Source organism: Cnephaeus nilssonii (genome assembly GCF_951640355.1).
Source record: "Cnephaeus nilssonii genome assembly, chromosome: 4".
Lineage (NCBI taxonomy): Eukaryota > Metazoa > Chordata > Mammalia > Chiroptera > Vespertilionidae > Cnephaeus > Cnephaeus nilssonii.
In genome coordinates this window covers 101,050,986-101,073,663 of record NC_137075.1, presented here as the reverse complement: position 1 = coordinate 101,073,663, position 22,678 = coordinate 101,050,986, and the positions used below count along the sequence as shown (strand labels likewise).

At 51.5% G+C, this 22,678-nt stretch overlaps 1 protein-coding gene across 2 annotated transcripts; it reads right to left on the bottom strand.

The window, feature by feature from the left end:
* Positions 1 to 431: 431 nt before the first annotated feature.
* DDX24 (DEAD-box helicase 24) lies at positions 432 to 22,587 on the bottom strand. 2 transcript variants are annotated; one of them, XM_079768116.1, is made up of 9 exons: positions 22,508 to 22,587; positions 20,243 to 20,959; positions 15,212 to 15,745; positions 13,895 to 14,048; positions 13,075 to 13,590; positions 10,585 to 10,660; positions 8,891 to 9,079; positions 2,346 to 2,475; positions 432 to 979 (listed from the first exon to the last, which is right to left on the bottom strand). In XM_079768116.1, exons 2-9 carry the CDS (start codon positions 20,952 to 20,954, stop codon positions 684 to 686), a joined length of 2,607 nt encoding a protein of 868 aa, XP_079624242.1. In that variant the 5' UTR covers positions 20,955 to 20,959; positions 22,508 to 22,587; the 3' UTR covers positions 432 to 683. The 2 variants fall into 2 exon arrangements, with proteins under 2 accessions (XP_079624242.1, XP_079624243.1); XM_079768117.1 differs by lacking the exon at positions 22,508 to 22,587 and adding an exon at positions 22,124 to 22,473.
* Positions 22,588 to 22,678: the final 91 nt, after the last annotated feature.

Below are 22,678 nucleotides of genomic sequence, written 5' to 3'. Positions count from 1 at the left end.
GGTAGAGAGCCCGAGCTAAGGGTTCTGCTGTGGGCAGTGGTCGGCAAAGTCATTAGTCAACAGAGCCGAATATCAACAGTACAACGACTGAAATTTCTTTTGAGAGACTAATTTTTAAACTTAAACTTCTTCTAACGCCACTTCTTCAAAATAGACTCGCCCAGGCTGTGGTATTTTGTGGAAGAGCCACTCTCAAGGGGCCAAAGAGCCGCATGTGCCTCGCGAGCCGCAGTTTGCCGACCACGGTGCTGTGGGGAAAAGCGGGAGCACGTGTGAGGACCCAGACAGAAACGACTTCCCATTGATCTGCAAAGCACTGGTCTCCTGCTCCATCCACACTGCCCAGTGGGGTGAGACACCCGCCATGTGCATCCTACAGCCGAGGACTAGGACAGAATCCCCCATATTCTGGCTAAAAACACAGGATGACATGCTGGTTATTTTTAATTAAGGAAATCAAGTTGAACATACAAGCCTATAAACACTGAAATACAGAAACACATAAGCTGCTGCACAGAATTCTTACTTTAAAACAACACAAATCTGCATGAGGTCCCTCCTGCCATGGGGCGTCGTGGGAGAGAGAGATTTCTGTAACCGGGCTGACAGTGGAGTGAAAGGAAAGGTGAAGGTGGCCCACAGAACCAGAGAGCATGAACCATGTGTGGCCACAGCAGGCTGCCTCAGAGCAGTTGATTTGCACTTGTACTTGGCTGGGGCTCCTGCTGCTGCTGCTGCTGCTGCTGCTCTTTTGTTTTGGGCTTTGGCTTCCTCTTCTTCTGTTTGGAGAGGCAGCTCAGAGCGGACTCACCGTTCCTCGGAGCAGGCCTGAGCGCGGGCGGCTGGCCAGACTGAGTGGGATACTTGGTCTTCAGGTCATCTTTGAACAGCGGTTGAGAGAGTAGATGGCGCAGCTCCTTCTTCAGGACCTTCATCTGCTTCTGCCTCCGACGCTCTTCTTGCTGGTCAGCTTTTCCTCCTTGAAACACAGTACAAAAAGATCACATTTACCTGAGGACTTCCCCTGATGGTGATAGCGTGAGGAGAAATGTTTTGGAACTCTTTTGGAGAGGCAGACTCAGAATTTCTCTGCAGACGCTGTTGTTGTCGGACTTCTAACAGTTTAGGAGGGACACTCAGGGCCACTCTGTCCTTTACCTGTCACAAAAACCCTCTAAGACAGGAATTATCTTAATTTTACAGTCCAAGAAATTCAGAGGTCACTTGCTGAAAGTCACAGAGCTAGCTGTCAAACAGATTAGAACCCAAATCTCCAGACATGTTACCAGTTTTCTTTCTACACCCCCCACCCACTTGTAGCCTGGGGTTTGACAACTCGAAGTTAGAAAACCCTCAGGAGACAGGACACGTCTATGCAGCCCAGCTCCCCTGCGTCTGCCCCGCAGCACTGTGACTACCCTGCAGGGGCGGGCACAGCCCAAGGGCTCACACCGGCCTGTCCTCGCGAAGGGCAGCAGAACCTCATCTATCTACAGCCCAGGCCCCAAGCTCGAGCTACCAGGAGGACTAGCTCACTGTCACCAAGCCCAGTGGTTTGGTTCCTGCTTCTATGCTGAGTACACAGTAGTATGTCTGCCTCTGACTCTTGGTTTTGGCACCGAGATGCCAACACCCCAGCTGAGCTACTCACTGTGGGCTGGAAAGAGCAATGGGCCTAACTCTCGTGTTGTCGGTTCCAGATGTGCTTCTGCCACTTCTGAGACTCGGGAACTTTCAAGAGCAGGGACCACACTGACGCATCCCTGAATCCTGAGCCTCGGGCCCAGGTTCGGAGTGAGGGGCTCAGGAAACACCTGGTGGTGGGGCTGTTTTCCTGCACAAATGACTTCTCTTCTGTGACCCTAGTTCCCTATGCACAGCATAACTATCCTGTTTATGCCAGGAGACCATGGAGATCAGGTGAGCTGATGACCCAAGTGCTTCGTTCGCTTGGAAGACAGGCAGAGTAGTAATGACAATAGTTAATAACTTGACCCCCTGTGAGGTAGGTACTTTATAACCCGGATTTTATAAATGAGGACACCCAGGCACAGGGCGATTAAGAAACCTGACCTGGTAACATCCAGTTAAGGAAACAGGCCAGCACTCAAACATGGGCAGTCTGGCCACATGTGGGTGGTAATGGAAGGCTCCAGACAAACAAGACAGAGGGAAGCAAGGCCGAGGACTTTAGGCTCATCTGGGACAAGGGCCGGTCACAAAGAAGGAAAAGGCATCTTGCCGACAGTGACAGGACCCATGGTGTGGGGAGGTTCCAACAAGGCAGAGTGGAAGGGAAAACAAGCTGAACTCGCCCTTGCTCAAGGTCCGTCCAGCCCACTCACCCTTGTACATTTCCTCGTCCAGCTCAATCTCAAGGGCAGCAGCCGCCTGCTCAATCCAGGAGTTGTGCAGACAAGCCTGGAAGTTCCGATACTCGGCTTTCTCAACCTGCCGAGCTAACTGGACTCGCTCCTGGGGGGGGGGGAGGAACAGAAAGTGTTCATCTGACAAAGGGTTCAGGCCTCTGGGAAGCAAAGTCTGTTTAAGCTTGTTTAAAAATGCTCTTGAGCCCAGCCGGTATGGCTCAGTGGTTGAGCGTCGACCTATGAACCAGGCGGTCACATTCGATTCCTGGTCAGGGCACATGCCCGGGTTGTGGGCTCGATCCCCAGTATGGGGTGTGCAAGAGGCAGCTGATCAATAATTCTCTCACATCATTGATGTTTCTAGCTCTCTTTCCCTCTCCCTTCCTCTCTGAAATCAATAAAAATGAATTTTTTAAAAAAACATGCTCTTGTGATCCTTTTTTGGAAACAAGTGGTTCCTCATAAAAAGGCAGAGGGCACTCGTGAAACGTGGCACACAGGAAATCACAAGAGCCGGCATCCAAACAACCCTGAACTGCCCCCTTGGAGCCTCCTAGGCGGACTGCAGTTACAGTGTCCAAAGGACACTCTTCCCCGGGCACCACAGCTGGCTTCCACGGCTGAGCTGAGACCCTGAAGCACCCCAACAGTCTGGAGTTAGGGCCCAGCTCTCAACCGCAGTGAAACACAGAACTGCCTTCCCTCTCGTTCACGCTCTCCTCTGAGAAAAGCACTTCACGTCTCCCTCTCATGGGTGTTGTGGTCGGACTGCAGTGACCGCGGCAGACAGACAGAGCTTGCGATGTGAGGGAAAGGAGCCACAAAAAGCCAGGGTGGCTCCTATTCCTCCTACTCAAGGTTATCCTGTGCACCCCCACCTTTCCACCTGCAGCTCCACCTCTCCCTCTACATCTCCTTCAACCTGCGTCTCCATCGCTCCATCTGCATCTCCCACCGATTTCCCCACATGGCTAACATGCCTGCTGAGCCAGAGGAGCCAACTGCTCTGCTCCCTCAGTTCCTGGAATTTCATCTCTTCACCTCTTCATAGCTCTATCTTCAGGAGGCTTGGAGAAAACCTCATCTCCTACCAATTCGACCATGTGCCCACTGGACCACAGTGCTCCATTTGTCCTGAATTTTAGCACTTGGTCGGCCTCACAAGCCAGTGGACCTCCACAGAGAATGCACCCGCTTCCAGGCCCCCAGACTACCTAAGTGGAAAATGGCAGTCATTCTTCACTTTCCTCTCCCAACATACCGGCCTCTTCTCACTCAGCTAACTGCCCACTTCCCCGTGTTCTTTCCTCCTTCCTTTCCTACCTCTACATGCTCACATCCTTTCTACCTTTACATGCCAAGCATCTTTTAGAAAGCACTTTCCAACCTCCCAAACTAGAAGCTACCTCTCCCTCCCATTATATATCTATACATACATACGTGTGTGTGTGTGTGTGTGTGTGTGTGTGTGTGTATGTGTGTGTATGTAAAACATCATATCGGGACAACGCTCTAACCAACTGGGCTATTTGATGCACTCTGGCCCACAGTAAGCAGGGAATGCCTGCTAAGTTAAAATAAAACCCCAAAGGTGGGAATTATTGGCATCTGCTTCAGGACTGTGACAAAGCCTGAGTATCTGCCTCAGCAAGCCACGCTGACCTCCTTTCCCTGCAACCACCGCAGGATGTCCAGGCAGCAGGGCTCACTGCGTGCAGAGGAGGTGGTGGAGGCTTCAGAGACAGACAGTGAAGGGTCAGGAAGAAAATGCCTCATTTGTGGCTACTCAGTCTTTCGCCCTTATGCCAGGTACAGTGCCCCATTCCTTTTTTTTTTTTTTTTTTTTAACAGAGTGAAAGAGAGAAGGAAAGACAGAAACACCAATGTGGAGAAACCAAGATGGCGGCATAGGTTAAACACCTAACCTGCAGCCGGGCACAACAATATCAAAAACACAACTAAAAGTCAAAACGGACATCATCCAGAACCACAGGAAAGCTGGCTGACTGAAATGCGCACAATTAGAAGGAAAAAGAAAACCACAAGGAAAATCAGAGAAGCCGTAAAAGCTTGAGGTATGGAGACACGGGCGGAGACACGAGCCCGCGCGCGTGCGGGGAAGCCGGAGCCGGAGAGGAAGGGGCGGCTGGCCGCCTGGCTGGCGTTCTCTGGCGGGAAGGAGATAAAAGCGCCAGATTGTGCTGAACCCCAGCTCCGACTGCACTGAACCCCAGTGCCCGGCGAAACCCTGGGAAGCCGGGCTCATGCTGGGGGAGTCTGGGCTGTGGGACAGAGACACAGAGGAGCTGCGCCGGAGCCGCGCACGGGAATGTGCGCAGAGGAGGGTCTGTTGCCTGTGCCGCTGGATTGCCCTAGCGGGAAGGAGACAAAAGCTCCGGACTGTGCTGAACCCCCAGTTCCAACTGCACTGAACCCCAGTTCCGGGAAAGACCCGGGGAAGCCATGCTCATACTGGGGAAAGCTGGACTGTAAGGCAGAGATGCAGAGAGGCGGCGAAGAGCAGAGCACCGGAGGCGCACACAGGATTGTGCGCGGAGGATGGGCTGTTGACTGTGCCGCTGAGTCGCCCTGGAGGGAAGGAGACAAAAGCGCCAGACTGAGGTGAGCCCCAATTCTGACTACACGGAAACCCAGTTCCGGGAGAGAATCTGGGAATCCAGATTCATTGGGGGAGAAACTAGACTGTTTGGCAGCGCGCGAAACTCCAGGGCGCTTTTCTCTCAGAGGTGTTTGCTGGGAGTACAGAGGGACACTGAGACACAGGAACCTCATAGGGCGGGGCTGACGGGAAGCCAAGGCGGTAGGCTCCGCCCTGTAACTCCGCCCCATCCAAGCTGAACACAGAGGCTTTTACAATTTTGCAAGTCTAGTTGAATGGGGCTGTCTCCCGGCATAGACACAGCTGATCCTCACAGCCAATTGGACTGGAGGTCACATCCTCCCAGTGTACCAACAGCAATCAAGGCTTAACAACACCAAGACTTTGCACTCAGCCCACAAAGGGGGGTATCAAGAGCGACCACCTAGGGAGATTGGGGAAGCTGAGCGATAGGGAGGCAGCCAAAAGGGGAAGACACCGAAACAGGTCACGAATATAAGGGATGCTGTAATTCCTGCTGAGGGGCCACAGGCAATAGCTGACCTACACTCCATTGGAGACCCAGAAACGAAGGCATCTAGTGGTCGGTGTGAGATGACATCAGATTTCGACCACTCCCATAAGGGACACATTCAAGAGGCAGACGCAGTGAGCGCCGAAGCCTTGCTGCACCAAGACCCGGCACATAGGCGTGTCTCCCGCACAGCAACTCTTCCTTTATAGACACAGAGGGTCCGCACGGCCAATAGGCCTGGAGGACAATTCCTCCCAGTGACACCAACAACAATCAAGACTTAACTATACAAACAAGGACCAAGATGGAGGCATAGGGCAGAAGCCTGATTGCTGCCTACCACAACGGTTTTGAGACTACAACGGGAGAGCGGAGCGGACACCATCCAGAACCACCGGAGGGCTAACTGAGCGGATGCTATACAACTAGAATAAAAGAGAGGGGTACGCGGGATGAAGCTGATGCCGGTGACCCAAAGACCACACTTTAAAAACTATGGCTCAGGCGACACAATGGCGGCCTGGAACGTGCTCGGCGCAGTTCCCCCAGCGGTCTCCGGCTGAGGGGAAGGCTTCACTCGCTGCCGAGCACGGACAGACGAGCCCCTGGGAGACATGGGGTGGGAGACTACGCGCTTGCTGACCTCCGAGTCCTTCAAGAATCTCAACACCCCGGAAGCGGCCAGGTGCGCACGCTCGGCGACCGGCCACCGCTGCAGACCCAAGGGCCGACGCAGCCACCCCGGACCAGCCCGCCGCCGCGCACCGGGCACACCGGAGCATCGCCGAGCCCGCCGCCCAACGAGTTCTGCGGTGGCTGCCCTGGAACTCTGAGAAAATGGCCGAAGGAATTGCTGAGAGGGAATTGACCAACAGGAATTGGGATCAAGAAGACGAAACCCCGCTGGGTCCCGGATCCGGGTGAAGCCGCGTGCCCCTGGGTCTGGGTGAGGCTGGGAACTGGGTCAGGGTGAGGCTGGGCTCCGGGTCCGGGTGAGGCCACGTGCCCCTGGGTCCGGGCGAGGCCATGCGCCCCTGGGTCTGGGTGAGGCTGAATCCTGGGTCTGGGCGAGGCCGTGCGCCCCTGGGTCCGGGTGAGCCCTGGGCCCCGGGTCCGGGCGAGGCCGCCGGCCCCTGGAGCCGGGTGAGCCCTGGGCCCCGGGTCCGGGCGAGGCCGCCGGCCCCTGGAGCCGGGTGAGCCCTGGGCCCCGGGTCCGGGCGAGGCCGCCGGCCCCTGGAGCCGGGTGAGCCCTGGGCCCCGGGTCCGGGCGAGGCCGCCGGCCCCTGGAGCCGGGTGAGCCCTGGGCCCCGGGTCCGGGCGAGGCCGCCGGCCCCTGGAGCCGGGTGAGCCCTGGGCCCCGGGTCCGGGCGAGGCCGCCGGCCCCTGGAGCCGGGTGAGCCCTGGGCCCCGGGTCCGGGCGAGGCCGCCGGCCCCTGGAGCCGGGTGAGACCTGGGCCCCGGGTCCGGGCGAGGCCGCCGGCCCCTGGAGCCGGGTGAGCCCTGGGCCCCGGGTCCGGGCGAGGCCGCCGGCCCCTGGAGCCGGGTGAGCCCTGGGCCCCGGGTCCGGGCGAGGCCGCCGGCCCCTGGAGCCGGGTGAGCCCTGGGCCCCGGGTCCGGGCGAGGCCGCCGGCCCCTGGAGCCGGGTGAGCCCTGGGCCCCGGGTCCGGGCGAGGCCGCCGGCCCCTGGAGCCGGGTGAGCCCTGGGCCCCGGGTCCGGGCGAGGCCGCCGGCCCCTGGAGCCGGGTGAGCCTGGGTCCCGGGTCCGGGCGAGGCCGCGGGCCCCTGGAGCCGGGTGAGCCTGGGTCCCGGGTGCGGGCGAGGCCGCGGGCCCCTGGAGCCGGGTGAGCCTGGGTCCCGGGTCCGGGCGAGGCCGCGGGCCCCTGGAGCCGGGTGAGCCTGGGTCCCGGGTCCGGGCGAGGCCGCGGGCCCCTGGATCCGGGTGAGCCTGGGCCCCGGGTCCGGGCGAGGCCGCGGGCCCCTGGAGCCGGGTGAGCCTGGGCCCCGGGTCCGGGCGAGGCCGCGGGCCCCTGGAGCCGGGTGAGGCCGCGGGCCCCTGGATCCGGGCGAGGCCGCGGGCCCCTGGTCCGGGTGAGGCCGCGGGCCCCTGGATCCGGGTGAGCCTGGGTCCCGGGTCCGGGTGAGGCCGCGGGCCCCTGGATCCGGGTGAGCCTGGGTCCCGGGTCCGGGTGAGGCCGCGGGCCCCTGGATCCGGGTGAGCCTGGGTCCCGGGTCCGGGTGAGGCCGCGGGCCCCTGGATCCGGGTGAGCCTGGCCCCGGGTCCGGGCGAGGCCGCGGGCCCCTGGATCCGGGTGAGCCTGGGTCCCGGGTCCGGGTGAGGCCGCGGGCCCCTGGATCCGGGTGAGCCTGGGTCCCGGGTCAGGGTGAGGCCGCGGGCCCCTGGATCCGGGTGAGCCTGGCCCCGGGTCCGGGTGAGGCCGTGGGCCCCTGGATCCGGGTGAGCCTGGCCCCGGGTCCGGGTGAGGCCGTGGGCCCCTGGATCCGGGTGAATCAGTGCCCCTGGGTCCGGCCGAGACCAAACCAGAGGGAGTCGGACCTGCATTACCACCATTTGTCCACCATCCAGAGCTGAGGGGTCAGTGCCGACATGTACTCATAGGGAACTGGTGGACATTGATATTGGGTCTCAAAAGAACTGTTGGTCCAGAAAGAAACTCACTACAGACTGATTCATTTGCCTGTCAGCATAACTATTTTTGCTCGTCGCACATTCAATTCTTATAAGTATATCTCTAGTGACACATGATTTCGCTCATCTAGGGGAAATGATGAACAACATAGACTGATGTACAAGAACAGAACCAGAAACAAGGAGGCATCGATCGGACTATCGGGCCTCAGAGGGAGGATAGGGGAGGGTGGGGGGAGGGGGGAGAGATCAACCAAAGGTCTTGTGTGCATGCATATGAGCCTAACCAATGCTTAAGTTCAACAGAGGGTTGGGGCATCCAAGGGGAGGGGTGTGGGATGGGAATGGGGGGATGAGGACAAATATGTGACACCTTAATCAATAAAGAAATTAAAAAAATAAATAAATAAAAAGTAAAGTAAAAAGAAAAAAAAAAAAAAAAGAAACACCAATGTGAGAGAAACACATCAATTGGTTGTCTCCTGCAGGAGCCCTGACCAGGGCTGGGAAGGAGCCTGCAACCAAGGTACATGCCCTTGACCAGAATCGAACCCGGGACCCTTCAGGTGCAGGCCGACGCTCTATCCACTGAGCCAAACTGGCTAGGGCCCCGTTCCATTTTTTTAATGAACCCCTTTGTTTAGCTCTTGGAAGAACCATTACTTAGTTTCCAAGGGTTATACTTCCAAGGTGAGGGAGCATGACCCTCCCCTCACTAGCACTGGCTTTTCACTTGTTACCTTGACTGCGTCCATGTACTTTGTCTCCACAGGGAACAATGGGATGTCCTCATCTTTCTTGAGGGTTTTGTAAATCTTCTTAAAATTGATCACATCCTCAGGCCCAATCAGCATCAGGCTGAGGCCTTCGTTGGTGGCACGAGCAGTTCGACCACTTCGGTGGACATAAATCTCCGAGGTGCGAGGGACCTGCCAAGGGAGGAACTGGAAGGTCACCTTGTGGCCATCACCAAGCACTGCTCCTCCCCTCAGGACCAGCAGGCCAATGCTGGGACCTCCTCCCTCTCAGCCAGACAGCTAGAAACCTCTCCAGCACCGTGGACTGATCCAGCCCTTCCCAGTCCCACATTCAAACTGTCCCCAGGTTTACTGCCCGTTCACTGTGCAGGCTCTGCCCTCCCATGCCCCTGCCCTGGTTCAGGCCCCCAGACTACTCAAGTGGAAAATGGCAGTCACTCTTCACTTTCCTCTCCCAACATACCCGCCTCTTCTCACTCAGCTAACTGCCCACTTCCCCGTGTTCTTTCCTCCTTCCTTTCCTACCTCTACATGCTCACATCCTTTCTACCTTTACATGCCAAGCATCTTTTAGAAAGCACTTTCCAACCTCCCAAACTAGAAGCTACCTCTCCCTCCCATTATATATCTATACATACATACATACATACATACATACATACATACATACACGTGTATATATATATGCAAAACACCATATCGGGACAATGCTCTAACCAACTGGGCCGCCCAGCCAGGGCTCTCTCCCATTATATTTTGAAACTTTCTAATTGTCTTCTGCCTTAAATTATGGCTGCAGTCACTTCATCTCCTCTAGTGGATCTGCTACTTCTTAGGGGCTAGAACTGTATAGTGTTCACCAGATATCTTTTACAAAGACGGACCCAGCCTCTGCCCCAAAAAGAAGATTTGCTAAATTGAACTGGTTCCCGAAATTTTTTAAAGCAAGAAAGACAAAAAAGGAGAAATAATAATGCCAGAATAGCTCTCTTTTATTTGAGCGCTTTCCCTGTGCTAGGTGTTAATCAGCATCAGCTCATTTAATTTTAGTAATAACTCTATGGGGTAGGTAGCGTTTACTCCATTTACAAACAATGACACTGAAACCAGAGATGCCAAGTAACATGGCCAAAAGTAACCAACAATGAGGCAGCCAATACACATCAAACCGTGATATTCACTAGGGGTGTACACTAATATTGACGTCAGTATCAAGAGCTGCTAAGATTTGTTTAAGTGCTTATGCTGTGCTACATAGCTTTTTAAGCTCTTCACATGTAATAACTTACTTTACCTTAATAAGAACTTAAGAATTAGATACTATAACTGCCACTTAACAAATGCAAAAACTGTGGTACAAAGAGACTAAACTACTTGCTCAAGCTGGGATTTAAGCTCAAGCTCTATATGCTAAACTGATTATCCCCACTTCGTGGAAGAAACTGAGACTTTAACCCGGCAATAGCATGTAGCTTGCCCAAGTAAAAGAGAGGGGCTCTTTGATATCAGACAAAGCCAAGTGGCAGCAGCTGGTTGTTCACTAGGTGCCAGTGGTATTCTCTGTTGCATGAGGCCTTGGGACCAACAATTCCTCCTCCCTCTCCCAACCTTTGCTTTAAAAATTCCCCATTTGATACTGTTCTGGGAACTATCTACAAATTCCCTGATGCCCCTACCTGGTAATGGATGACATGCTGGACTTTAGGAATATCCAGGCCCCGAGCTGCCACATCTGTTGCCAGGAGAACACAACTGTGATAGAGAAAGAAAGCTCATTAATAATACCCAATAGCTATCACTAATCAAATTCTTACCACCTGCTGAGTACTCTAAGCACTATAAACCCTTACAAACACACTATGAGATACTATGTACGTGTCTCCCTTTTACAGATTCAGAAACTTAGGCTCAGAGAGATTAACTACCCAAGGTACATACATGGCCGTAATCAACAAGCCACACTCTGCAATACTGAAGACCACCTCAAGTGACTTCCGTGAAGCCACACATATTCCAGGTCGGTGACCTCATCTCCGGTCACCCTCCCACTTACTTCCCTCCGGTCACATAGATGTCCTTGCTCTTCCTCAAACTTGCCCAACATGCCCTTGCCGTCAAGCCCTTGCACTTGCTATACCTAAGGTCTTAAAAGGTCTTCCTCAGATACTCACATTTCCTTACTTCCCCTCTCTGCTCAAACCTCACCTTCTCAGAGAAGCCTCCCTGGCCACACACACACAGTCTGCACAACTCCTCACACAACTTGACTATTTAGCACTTAGTACCACCTGACAAGCCATACACTTACTTTTCTTCTTTTTTTATATACTTACTTTTCAACTTATTATTTCCTTCCATTGTAATGTAATCTCCAGGAGACTGCATTGTTCACTGTGCTATTACCAGTCCCTAGAACAGCACCTGGTTCATAGTAAGCACTTGATAGTATGTGTGGAGTGATGTTTCTTAATATATGTACAGCTCGAGGAAAATCGAAAGCACTTGAGGTCTTAAAAACAAGATTCTGGGCCCTTCAGGGTCCAAACTCCCTGTATCTCTGAGGTAGGGATGGGGAATATGATGCAAATTAAAGGTTGTCAAACATTAAACCATTGCTCTAAGTCAAGGTCAACAAACTCTTTCCATAAAAGGCCAGGTAGTAAATTATTTTTGGTTTTGTGGGTGAATAGTCTCTGTTGAAACTACTCAACTCTGCTGTTATGGTGCAAAAGCAGACACAGACAATACATGAATAAGCCTTGCTGTGTCCCAATAAAAAGTTACTAATAAAAACAGGCAGCCCCGCCAGTGTGGCTCAGTGGTTGAGTGATGACCTATGAACCAGGGGGTCACCAGTTCAATTCCTGGTCAGGGCACATGGCTGGGTTGTGGGCTCCATCCCCAGTAGGGGGCGTGCAGGAGGCAGCTGATCAATGATTCTCTCTCATCAATGTTTCTATCTCTCTCTCCCTTCCTCTCTGAAATCAATTAAAATATATATTTTTAAATCAATGAAAACATATTTTGAAAAGTTAAAATAAAATAAAAACAGGCAGTAAGCCCTGGCTGGATAGCTCAGTTGGTTAGAGCATTGTCCCCAAATGCCAAGCTTGCGGGTTCAATACCCGGTCAGGGCACATAAAAGAATCAAGCAATGAATGTATAAATAAGTGGAACAAATGGATATTTCTCTCTCTCTCTAAAAAAATAAATTAAAAAAAAACAAAAAAAAAAACCACAGGCACTGAGCCAGATTTGGCCTGTGGGCCAATTTGCCAACCCCTGATCCAGTAAACCAATTAACTCTATCTACCAACATTCAAAGGGAGGTAAACCAAACACTTGTTCTAGAAACTAATCACCCTGTAACCTGACAAAAAAAACACTGTGGACAAATGCCAATTCAGAGTCACCCTCAACTGGCCAGGCCCTCAGCTTGATAATCTGCACCCTGCTGCCTGAGCATCATCTGGCCCTGAAGCAGATGGTCAACGACAGCACAGCATGTAAGGCACAGCATGAGCTCTGGTCGGAGGCCCAGCTCTGTCAGGCTGAGAAACCTTGGGCAAGCTACCTAGCTTTTCTAGTCCTTACTGTTTCTCACCTATAAAATGAGAATAACGATAACAAGTGATAGTAAAACTATCATTAAGCAAGTATATACTACATGCCAGGCATTGTTCTAAACACTTTATATGTACAAATCCACTTAATCTTCTCAACAGCCCTCTGAGGTGGCTTCTAATATTACACTAATTATGAGAAAACTGAAACAGAATTTGATCAGCTAGAAGGGTACAGCCAGGATTTGATCTCAGGCAGTCTGCTTCCAATCTGTTCTCTTACCATCAATCTACTCTGCTTCTTCTCAAGAATGTTAGAAGTGAATGAATGTAGTGATGTATCGAAAATGCATCATAGTACTTACTCTATTCTTATGGTAGGTACTACTGTCACCACTGTTCATTATTAAGGACATTTCTGTTGGGCATTACCAGAAACCAAATGTACTAGACAGGGTAAGCCTGCCTCATACTGTTCAAAACAAGGGCACCTTATACTGAAAAGGCCCCATAACAGAAGGTAGCTTCCCACCATCTCCCCACCATCCTGGCAACCCTGACCCAATGGCTAGAGGCTGGGCTCTGGGGACAGGCCTGACTTACTCTTCCAGGCGAGCAAACTGCTCCAGGTTTCTGAGCCTCTGCTTCTGGTGCATGCAGGCGTGGAGGGTCAGCGGCATGATGTCTAAGACTTTGAGGAGCCCAGAGAGGCGTTTGATGCAGGAGATACTGTTGGCAAACACTAAGGTGCGGCCTGGATACTGCATCAGGAAGTAGTACAGATATAAGTCTTTCTCATCATTCTCACAATGGATCTTGGTCTCGGTCAGTGTCTCCACTGTGGCCTCATTTCTTGTGAGGTCAATGACCTTGGGCTTGCCCCTCATGCCAATCTTCTGCATGAGGATGTCAAGTTTGGCAGTTTTGTCAATTTTCTTGGTATGTTTCTTGTGAAGGATTCGAGCAGGAGCTTGATGTACCAGAGTCAGTGTGGCAGAAAAAACAAGTGTCTGTCTCTTTGGGTTGTATTGGGAGTCACTGAGCATCTCTAGTAGCTGTGAGAGCTCAGCAAAGTGGCCTTTCTCAACCATCCGGTCAGCCTCATCAATCACCAGGCACCTGCAGATCCAGACAGTCCCACATTCGCTGGTTAATAGCAGGTAAGAGAAATCATCTAGAGCATCCTACTACCACCCCCACCCTCAACACATACACACACACACACACACACACACACACACACACACACACACACCGTGAGGGCCTCAACTAATCTCCCTCATACATGTTTGGTTTTCTGAAGGCCAAAGTTTAGCTGGTACCACATCATGACACTTTGTGGCAGAGAGATGGCACTGCACACACTACCAGATCACCTCAGACCCACTTCAGAACAGGGGGTGAGGGAGCTCCTGTCTCTCACCTGAGCTGCCGAAGGTTGCTCAAATGAGGGTGCTTTTCTTTAACTAGCTCCCACAGTCGGCCCGGAGTGGCGATCACAATCTCAGGCTGGCGGTTCAGCATCCTCTGCTGTTTCTGCGTGGACATTCCACCAACCAAAATAGCAGTTTTAATTCCTATGGTACACAAACATAAGGGACACCGTTATTCAGTCTAGCTGCTTTCTTCCACAGCTGACACAGGCACCCCCAGATTAGCAGAGGCAAACCAGCACAGCTCCCCACTGCAGGGGATGCTGAAAGAGCTGGCATGGCCTGACTGCTGGTGCCACTCCTAGAGGACTTTCCAAGTCTGGGATCTGGGCCTTGCCTACTTCCCCAACCTCCTTTCTTTCTATTCCCCCCTCTCCAACCACAACAGCTCCAGAAAAACTGAGCAATGCTGCACAACTGGGAATAATGTTACCTGTGGCTGTGACACACCTCCCGGGGAAGCCTGCCCATTCCCCTCAATTAGAATTCATCTGAGTCTCCTCCAGTGCCTGGTGTTCTCTCCTCCCTCGTGGAGGACTTCTCGAGGTATCCAGTGTGGAAGAAACACACAGAAGCAGCAGTCAAAGCGCTTAGCAAAGTACCTCACACCCAGTGAGGGTTGGTAAATAACTGCTGCTTTTACTATAAAATACACACTCCCACTGTGCGGTTCTCCCCAAAAGGAATTCCATGAGAGAATTAAGTTCTAATGCCATAAGGCAGAGGTTGGCAAAGTTTTCCCTAAAGTGTCAATCATAAACATTTTTGGCTTAGTGGGCTAAATGGTCTGTCACAACTACTGCCCAGCCAGTATGGCTCAGAGATTGAGCACTGACCCATGAACCAAGAGGTCACGGGTTCGATTTCCAGTCAGGGCACATGCCCAGGTTGTGGGCTCAATCCCCAATAGGGGGCATGCAGGAGGCAGCTGATTAATGATTGATGTTTCTATCCCTCTCCCTTCCTCTCTCTCTAAAAATCAATAAAAACGTCTTTAAAAAACAACTACTAACTCTACTTCACTCTTCCTTGGTGGGCTGAACTTTATTTACAAAATCAGGTAGTTTGTCAAAACCTGCCCTAAGTATCCACTATACCCAACAAATTAATTTCCTGTGCATCTAGAATGGCATTAGCTATGTGTCTTAGGACAACTGAGAAAGTGGCACTCAATTTTCTGTAGAGCATAATTGTCTGGCAGACGAGAAAAGTTTCCCTAGAGGGCAATAGCCACAGCTCGCTCACCTCTGCACACCAGCACCTAGGACCCTCTCAGGAAATACTCATTACATGGAATTAAACCTCACCTGTGAACTTGGCCACAGCATCAATATGCTGCTTGACCTGGACAGCTAGCTCTCGGGTGGGAGTCAGAACCAGCCCAAGTAGAGGACGCTTTGCATGTGATTTACAGGTGACGGATTTGACATCAAACTCCTGTTGTAGCTTTCCAGTCTGTTCTTCATCAAGCTTTTCCTCTTTGTCCTCATCCTGTTTGGGGATGGACTTCTCCCTGATTAGGGAAGAAGGTCCTTCACCAGCATCATCATCCCAGGAGGGCAGCACCTGGTCTGAGACGGCAGCTCCCGTCTTGGCTCCTGCCTTGCTGGGTGCTGCTCCAGCCTTCGTTCCAGCCTCATTGGGCAGTGCTTCACCCTCTATCCCCAGCTCATCACACAAGGATCCAGACTCAGTTCCAGCCTTGCTTGGTGACCCAGTCTCAGCTCCAGTCTCACCAGGTGGCGCTGCTGTGTTACTCAGAGCTGGGGTAGGCTTCTTCACCTGCCACTGCAGCACTGAATGAATCATGGGAATGGCAAAGGCCAGCGTTTTCCCACTGCCTTAGAAGTAAACAGACAAAACAAGCAAGAACAGTGTGAATCAACAGATGCACATATTTTTGTTTGGGTTTCTTTACACAGAATAAGGAACCCTTGGAATGGCAAAGTACCACCCCGACCAACCCAAAGCCCCCCCACCCTGCATAGGCTCCCTTACAGCACTGCACCTATAATTAGGAGCCTGAGGAAAATCTGGCAAACTGGCGTTGAAACCTGACGCCACCAATGATGAACTAGGGACAAATGTCCAAGCAATGAAACCCTAAAGAGATGGGCAAGTTGTATGTGTGTTTTGTTGTTGTTGTTGCTAAAGAACACATTGGGGGGGGGGGGGTGTGTAAGAAATGGACATATGTAATAGTTCTTTCTCAAGACCTTTCTTTGGTGAGGAAGGAGGAAGTAAGAAAAATAAAATCTTAGTTTTTGAGAAAATTTTAAATTGGCATACTTTTGTGTATGCTTAGACAAGAATGAATGGCCTCTGAATGTATATGGAGTCCAAATTTCTATCATGTGGGTGGTCAAAACAATCAAAACAAAACTCCTAGAGTTGAGAACTTAAAGTAGTTCCAAAGTTACAAAGCCCAAGCAGAAACAAGAAAATGAACTCTGGACAAAGAAACCTTTATCATAGGCCTGAAAGAACTCTCCCAAAGAATTTTCAGAGGAAAACGAACAGCTCTCAGTATTAAAAACTCACAAGGAAATGAGGTGCTATAAGCAGAAACAAGAAGAATAAAAGAGCAAAATCAGATCCATAAAACTTCAAAGAAAAATAGCACTTTCCAACAGAAAAATGAAAGCTAGAAGACAGTGTAACAATATTTGTATCTGAAGACCTGAAAAAATAACTGAAAATCTAGAACTCTACACTCAGCAAAAATTTCTTTCAAAGCAAATACAAGATAAAGACTTTTTTAGGCATATAAAAGTTGAAACAATTTATCATCAGTGGAGCTGAAGTAAAAAAAAACATATTAAAGGAAGTCTTTCATGCAGAAGAAAATTTGGATCAACAAAAGGAATGATGAGCACCAAAAATAGTAACATGAATAAATACAAAAGATGCCTTTTTCTTATTTGAACTTCTCTTAAAAATAACTGACCATCTAAAGCAAAAATAACATAAATGTATTTGGGGATTCCTAATGCATTGTAAAATATAAAATGAAAAGCACAAGGAAGAGGAAAAATCCTATCTAATAAAAGAGTAATATGCAAATTGACCATCACTCCAAAACACCAGATGGCTGCCCCATGTGGTCAAAGATCCTGCCCCCATGTGGACACAAGATGACTGCCACAAGATGGCCAGCAGGGGAGGGCAGTTGGGAGGGACCAGGCCTGCAAGGGAGGGCAGTTGGGGGCGATCAAGCCTGAAGGGGAGGGCAGTTAGGGGTGACCAGGCCGGCAGAGGAGGGAAGTTGGGGGCAACCAGGCCTGCAAGGAAGGGCAGTTGCGGGGGAACCCAGGCCTGCAGGGGAGAGCAGTTGGGGGGGGGGGGGGGCGGGGGAACCAGGCCTGCAGGGGAGGGCAGCTAGGGGTGACCAGGCCTGCAGGGGAGGGCAGTTATGGGCAATCAGGCTGGCAGGGGAGCAGTTAGGCATCAATCAGGCTGGCAGGAGAGTGGTAGGGGGTGATCAGGCTGGCAGGCAGAAGCAGTTAGGGGCAATAAGGAAGGCAAGCAGGCAAGCAGTTGGGAGCCAGCAGTCCTGGATTGTGAGAGGGATGTCTGACTGCCCGTTTAGGCCCAATCCTGGATCGGGCCTAAACAGGCAGTCGGGCCTAAACGAGCATTTGGACATCCCTTGATGGGTCCCAGATTAGAGAGGGTGCAGGCTGGGCTGAGGGACACCCCCACACACACACACGAATTTCATGCACCGGGCCTCTAGTGGAAATATAAGAGGCTGCCTGGGGATGAAAAAGGAGGGAGGCCCGGGAAGGAGAGATTACAAAGAGGTCCAAAGCATCTTGTGGGGTGGTGGGTATACTCATTATCTACATGGGCAGCAGTTGTCCACAGCCCCAAGCTTTTTTGAATCTTGAACCTGCAGATTCACAACATTCCATGCGATGGCCTGATAGGAGCTGTGGTATAACTCCCAATGTCAGGCTTTAGCCACAGTGGCTCACAGAACCTTGCCTACCAGCCATCCAGAAACCCATTTCCATGCTTCTGCACATACCAAAGCACAAAGATCCAGTCTAGAATCCAGGCACCACAGATTTCAGCTGTGCAGGTTTAGTGACTCTGTCTATCCTCTGTGATGCCAAGTTTCCACATCAGTAAGATGGGAATAAGGGAACTTACCTCAGGGTGGTTGTGAGAACTTAACATAGGGCAAGACACATTTTAAATTCTAAGTAAATGTTCTAAGTCATTATTACCTTCATTCCCCTCTCATGAGGTTTCCTCGCTCTTCCATCTATGTGTCTGTTACACAGGAACTCATCCCAAGCTTCCTGACCACTTTCAGAAGGCACTAAGTGTCTAGATGGTCTAGTCCAGTGGTCGGCAAACTCATTAGTCAACAGAGCCAAATATCAACAGTACAACAATTGAAATTTCTTTTGAGAGCCAAATTTTTTAAACTTAAACTTCTTCTAATGCCACTTCTTCAAAATAGACTCGCCCAAGCCATGGTATTTTGTGGAAGAGCCACACTCAAGGAGCCAAAGAGCCGCATGTGGCTCACGAGCCGCAGTTTGCCAACCATGGGTCTAGTCCTATCCGTACCATAGAGTAGTCACTAGCCACATAAGGTTACAGGGCACTTAAACTGTGGTTACTCTAAATTGAGATGTGTTGCAAGTTCAAAATACAGATTTTCAAAAGTTAATATAAAAAGAAATGCAAAGTAGCTCATTAACAATTCTACATAAATTACATACTTAAATGATTTATATAAAATTGGTTAAATATGTTGTTAAAATTAATTTCACCTCTTCTTTTTTACATTTTTAACATAGCTCCTTGGAAACTTGAAATTATATATATATGGCTCACTTTATTTATATGTGTATATGTGTGTGTGTGTGTGTGTGTGTGTATCTATACTAATAAAAGGGTAATATGCTAATTAGAACGGGAGACCTTCCAGGAGGCCAGACGTCCTTCCGGACAAAGCCATGGTGGCAGGGCCAAGGCAGAGGTGGTTAGGGGTGAGCAGGCCAGTGGGGGGGGGGGGGTAGTTGGGAGCAATCAGGCCAGTAGGGGGGGGCAGTGGGGGCAAGCAGGTTGACACGGGGGGGTGGGAATGGGGGGGCGAACAGGCCAGCAGAGGAGAGCAGTTGGGGGGACGCAGGCTGGCAGGGGTCGGGGGGGGCAGTTAGGGGTGATCAGACCGGAAGTGGAGGGGGCAGTTGGGGGCGATCAGGCCGGCAGGCAGTGGTGAGGGGCAATCAGACAGGCAGGAAGGTGAGTGGTTAGGAGCCAGCAGGTCCCGGATTTCAAGAGGGATGTCCCAGATTGGAGAGGGTGCAGGGCGGGCTGAGGGACCCCCCCTCTCCTGCAGGAATTTCATGCACCGGGCCACTAGTATAATAATAGCATAATATGCTAATTAGACCAGATAGCTGGATGACCTTCTGGACAAAGCCACGGCTGCGAGGGCCGAGCCCCTTGCATGAATTTCGTGCATCGGGCCTCTAGTGTATATATACACATACATACATACATACATACATACATATGCATATAGAGGATGTCCTAAAAAAATGTATTCACACTTTAATAGCTGATAGTTCAATTTTGAAATACATACACACACACACACACACACACACACACACACACATATGTTACCACTGGTCTAGTTGGACTAACAGTTCCAGGCAGTATAAGCTCCTCCCCCCACTCAGTAGTTTAGTCCACCCAGGGAAAGTCAACCTGTCATTGCTTCACAAAGTCTTAGGTGACTTGGGGAATGCGGGAACTTTAAACAATGCCTAATCCCAACAGGCAGCTCATGCCAAATCTGTCTACAAAATCCACCTACTAAACATCCACCACACTCAGATCCTTCCAGTGACAATCAACTCACCAACTCCCAAAGCAGCACTTTTTATCTTTGGACAATTGAGAACTGGACACTTCTTCCTTACACTAATGAAGATCTACCTCTCCAGAGGACTGATCTTAGCCTTACTCTACTCCTCTGAGCCACTTAGAAAAGCCTCAAGAACAGGAAAAAAACTACCACTTGCAGATCACTTACAATGACTTCAATTTTACTTTACTGTGGCATTTACATTTAACCCACACACAAAAGAAATAGGCTGCTGTTATCTATTTTATAATGGGCATATACTGCTCAGGAGATAGGGTGACTTGCCTAGGGTACTGATCAAGAACAGGCAGATTACAACTCAGAGCTGGCTGACTTCTAAACACCTTCATTTAACAGTGCTTTCCTGGTTATGTTCCCAACATCCCCTCCTCCCAGTCACCCAGCCTTAGCAGCCAAAGGCTCAGTCCAGATAAGGTGCCCTTACCTGTCTCAGCAGCCCCAAGGATGTCCAGTTTGTCACGGATGGCCGGAGCCAAGGTCAGAGCTTGGATTGGTGTGGGTGCAGAGAAGCCTAGAGAGCTGAGTGCACGGAGAACTGGCTTGGGTACAAACAGATCCTTCCAAGCTGACACATCTGCCTTCTGGTCATGCACTTCAGGCAGCCATGTCTTGGCTTTTTTGGGCACCTTTGGAGTAGTTCCCTGGGAAGGCTCCAATTTTCTCTTCTCTTTCTTTTTCTTCTTTTTTGGAACAGTCAGGGCCGGGCTTCCTGATGCCATCTCCCCTACCTCAGGATCAGGACCAACTGCGCCATCTCCCTGGGGCTCTGGCTCAGCCGCTTTGACCTCACACTCGGGCTGGGCACTGGTTCCTTCAGTTTCCACATCTTTGCTCTTCTTCAACTTCATCTTTTTCTTTGGAGAGCTACACTCTCCTTCCTCCTCTCCTTCTGGAACAGCTTGGGCCTTTCTCTTCTTGGGCTCCTTTGAGAAGAGATTGGAGGGATTCTTGGCAGGGGAGACCAACCGGTAATCTGTCAGTTCCTCAAAGCATATCAGGTCATCCATCTGTCCATCTGCAAACATGTTTGGGTCAATCTTCACCTGCTTCCATTTTCCCACAACCTTGATTCCCTTCCTCTGAAACTTGCCATAGCTTGGTGACTTTGGCCTTGATTTTGTGTCCTTCAACTTCATGGTGGCTGAAAAGGAGAGAGAAATGTTCCATTACGTTGGCAACTGAGAAGCATGGCTTCTGAGGCAACAGATATTTTCTAAGCAGCCTATAGAATGCCAGGCCCTGCAAAGAAGTGAGGACACAAAGGCGTCTCTACATTGACGCTCCCAGCTAGGGAACACCAAGGAAGGAAAGAAATACACCCACAAAGCAGGCCGCCTGGCTGCAAGAGAGGGATCACAGACGATGGAGCCAAGTACCCCAGACCCAATTCTTACTGCTTGTGAGCCCTTGGAAAGAAAGCCCTGCGTAATCCTCTCTGAACCTGTGCTCTCATCTTTTTAAAAGGAAGAAGGGCCTAATCATGTTCAAGTCACAAAATGGAGGATGAAGTCAGCCACACCCAAGCCATTTTGAAGGCAGAATAAAATTGTTTGCTTTTTTAGTCGGGGGGATGAGGGGGACAGCTGAAGGGGCCAGCTTTAATAAAAGTGCATAGCTTTGCTCTACCTGGTTTGGCTCAGTGGCTAGAGCATGGGCCTGCAGACCGAAGGGTCCCAGGTTCCATTCTGGTCAAGGGCACATGCCTAGGTTTCAGGCTTGATCCCCAGGAGGGGGCGTGCAGGAGGCAGCCAATCAATGATTCTCTCTCATCATTGATGTTTCTATCTCTTTCCCTCTCCCTTCCTCTCTGAAATCAATAAAGATATATATATATATGTATATATATATACACACACACACACACAAACACACTTTTTTTTTAAGTGCACAGCTTTCTTCCTTTTCAAGTCTTGCACAGAGAGGGCAAATAAATGCCTGTTCCCCCATGCTGGCCTTTGCCAAATGCTCAAAAGCATCCAGGTTTTTCACCACCTGTGAAGGGGGTTAAGAACCATTTAAGCATGTCTAGTTTGAGCGGAAGTCGATCCATGCTTTCCCTTTTCAGAAAAGCTAAGAAAAATATCCTGTAAAAAAAGACAAACGTGAACTCCGGTTCAAAGCCCGACCACCACTCGCCAGCTGAGTCTGTGCTGGACCTACGGGTGACCTTTGGGCGCCTCAGTTTCCTCGTCAGGAAAATTGGGGTGATGTGGCTATTTGTGCTACCGGGTCCTCAACACGCGACTACAAAAAGGTGACGCACGTCCAAAACCGCTCAGCATGGCGCCTCCCGAGGCGAGCGCACCTGCCCGCAGGAAGGCTCGCCCACCGACGCTGCTCTCCGGGCTCACGAGCACCCCAGTTCACGGACCCCGAGGCGCGGGCGATGCTCACGCACACGGCGCGCAGACCGCGGCCTGCAGAGCAAGCGGGGCTCCTCCAAGCGGGGCCCCTCCTCGCCCGGCCCCCTGATCCGCGCTCGCGCCTCGTCTCACGCGCGAACCGCGGCCCGAAGCGGAGAAGCCGCGGCCGCCGGGCCCTGACGCCCACGGAAGGGGTACCGACGAGATCCGCAGGCTGCTTGGCTGGGCCGGCGGCCGCCCTCTCCGCACTCACGAATCGCGACCTGGAGAGGCCCGCGATGGGCGCCCGGGAGCGCACCCCCAGCTCCTCTCCCGCCGACACGCACCGTGTGGACACGCCGCGCGGTTCTCTCAGTCGCCACCCGGCCAACCGCCTCAGCAGACGCCACAGGAAGCTGCGGCGCGGTCCGCAGTTCCGGGGCGGAGCTTACACTCACGCACTTGGGAACCTCTGCGGCAGGAAGTCCCGCCCCCATTGAAGACGCCGCCATTTGATT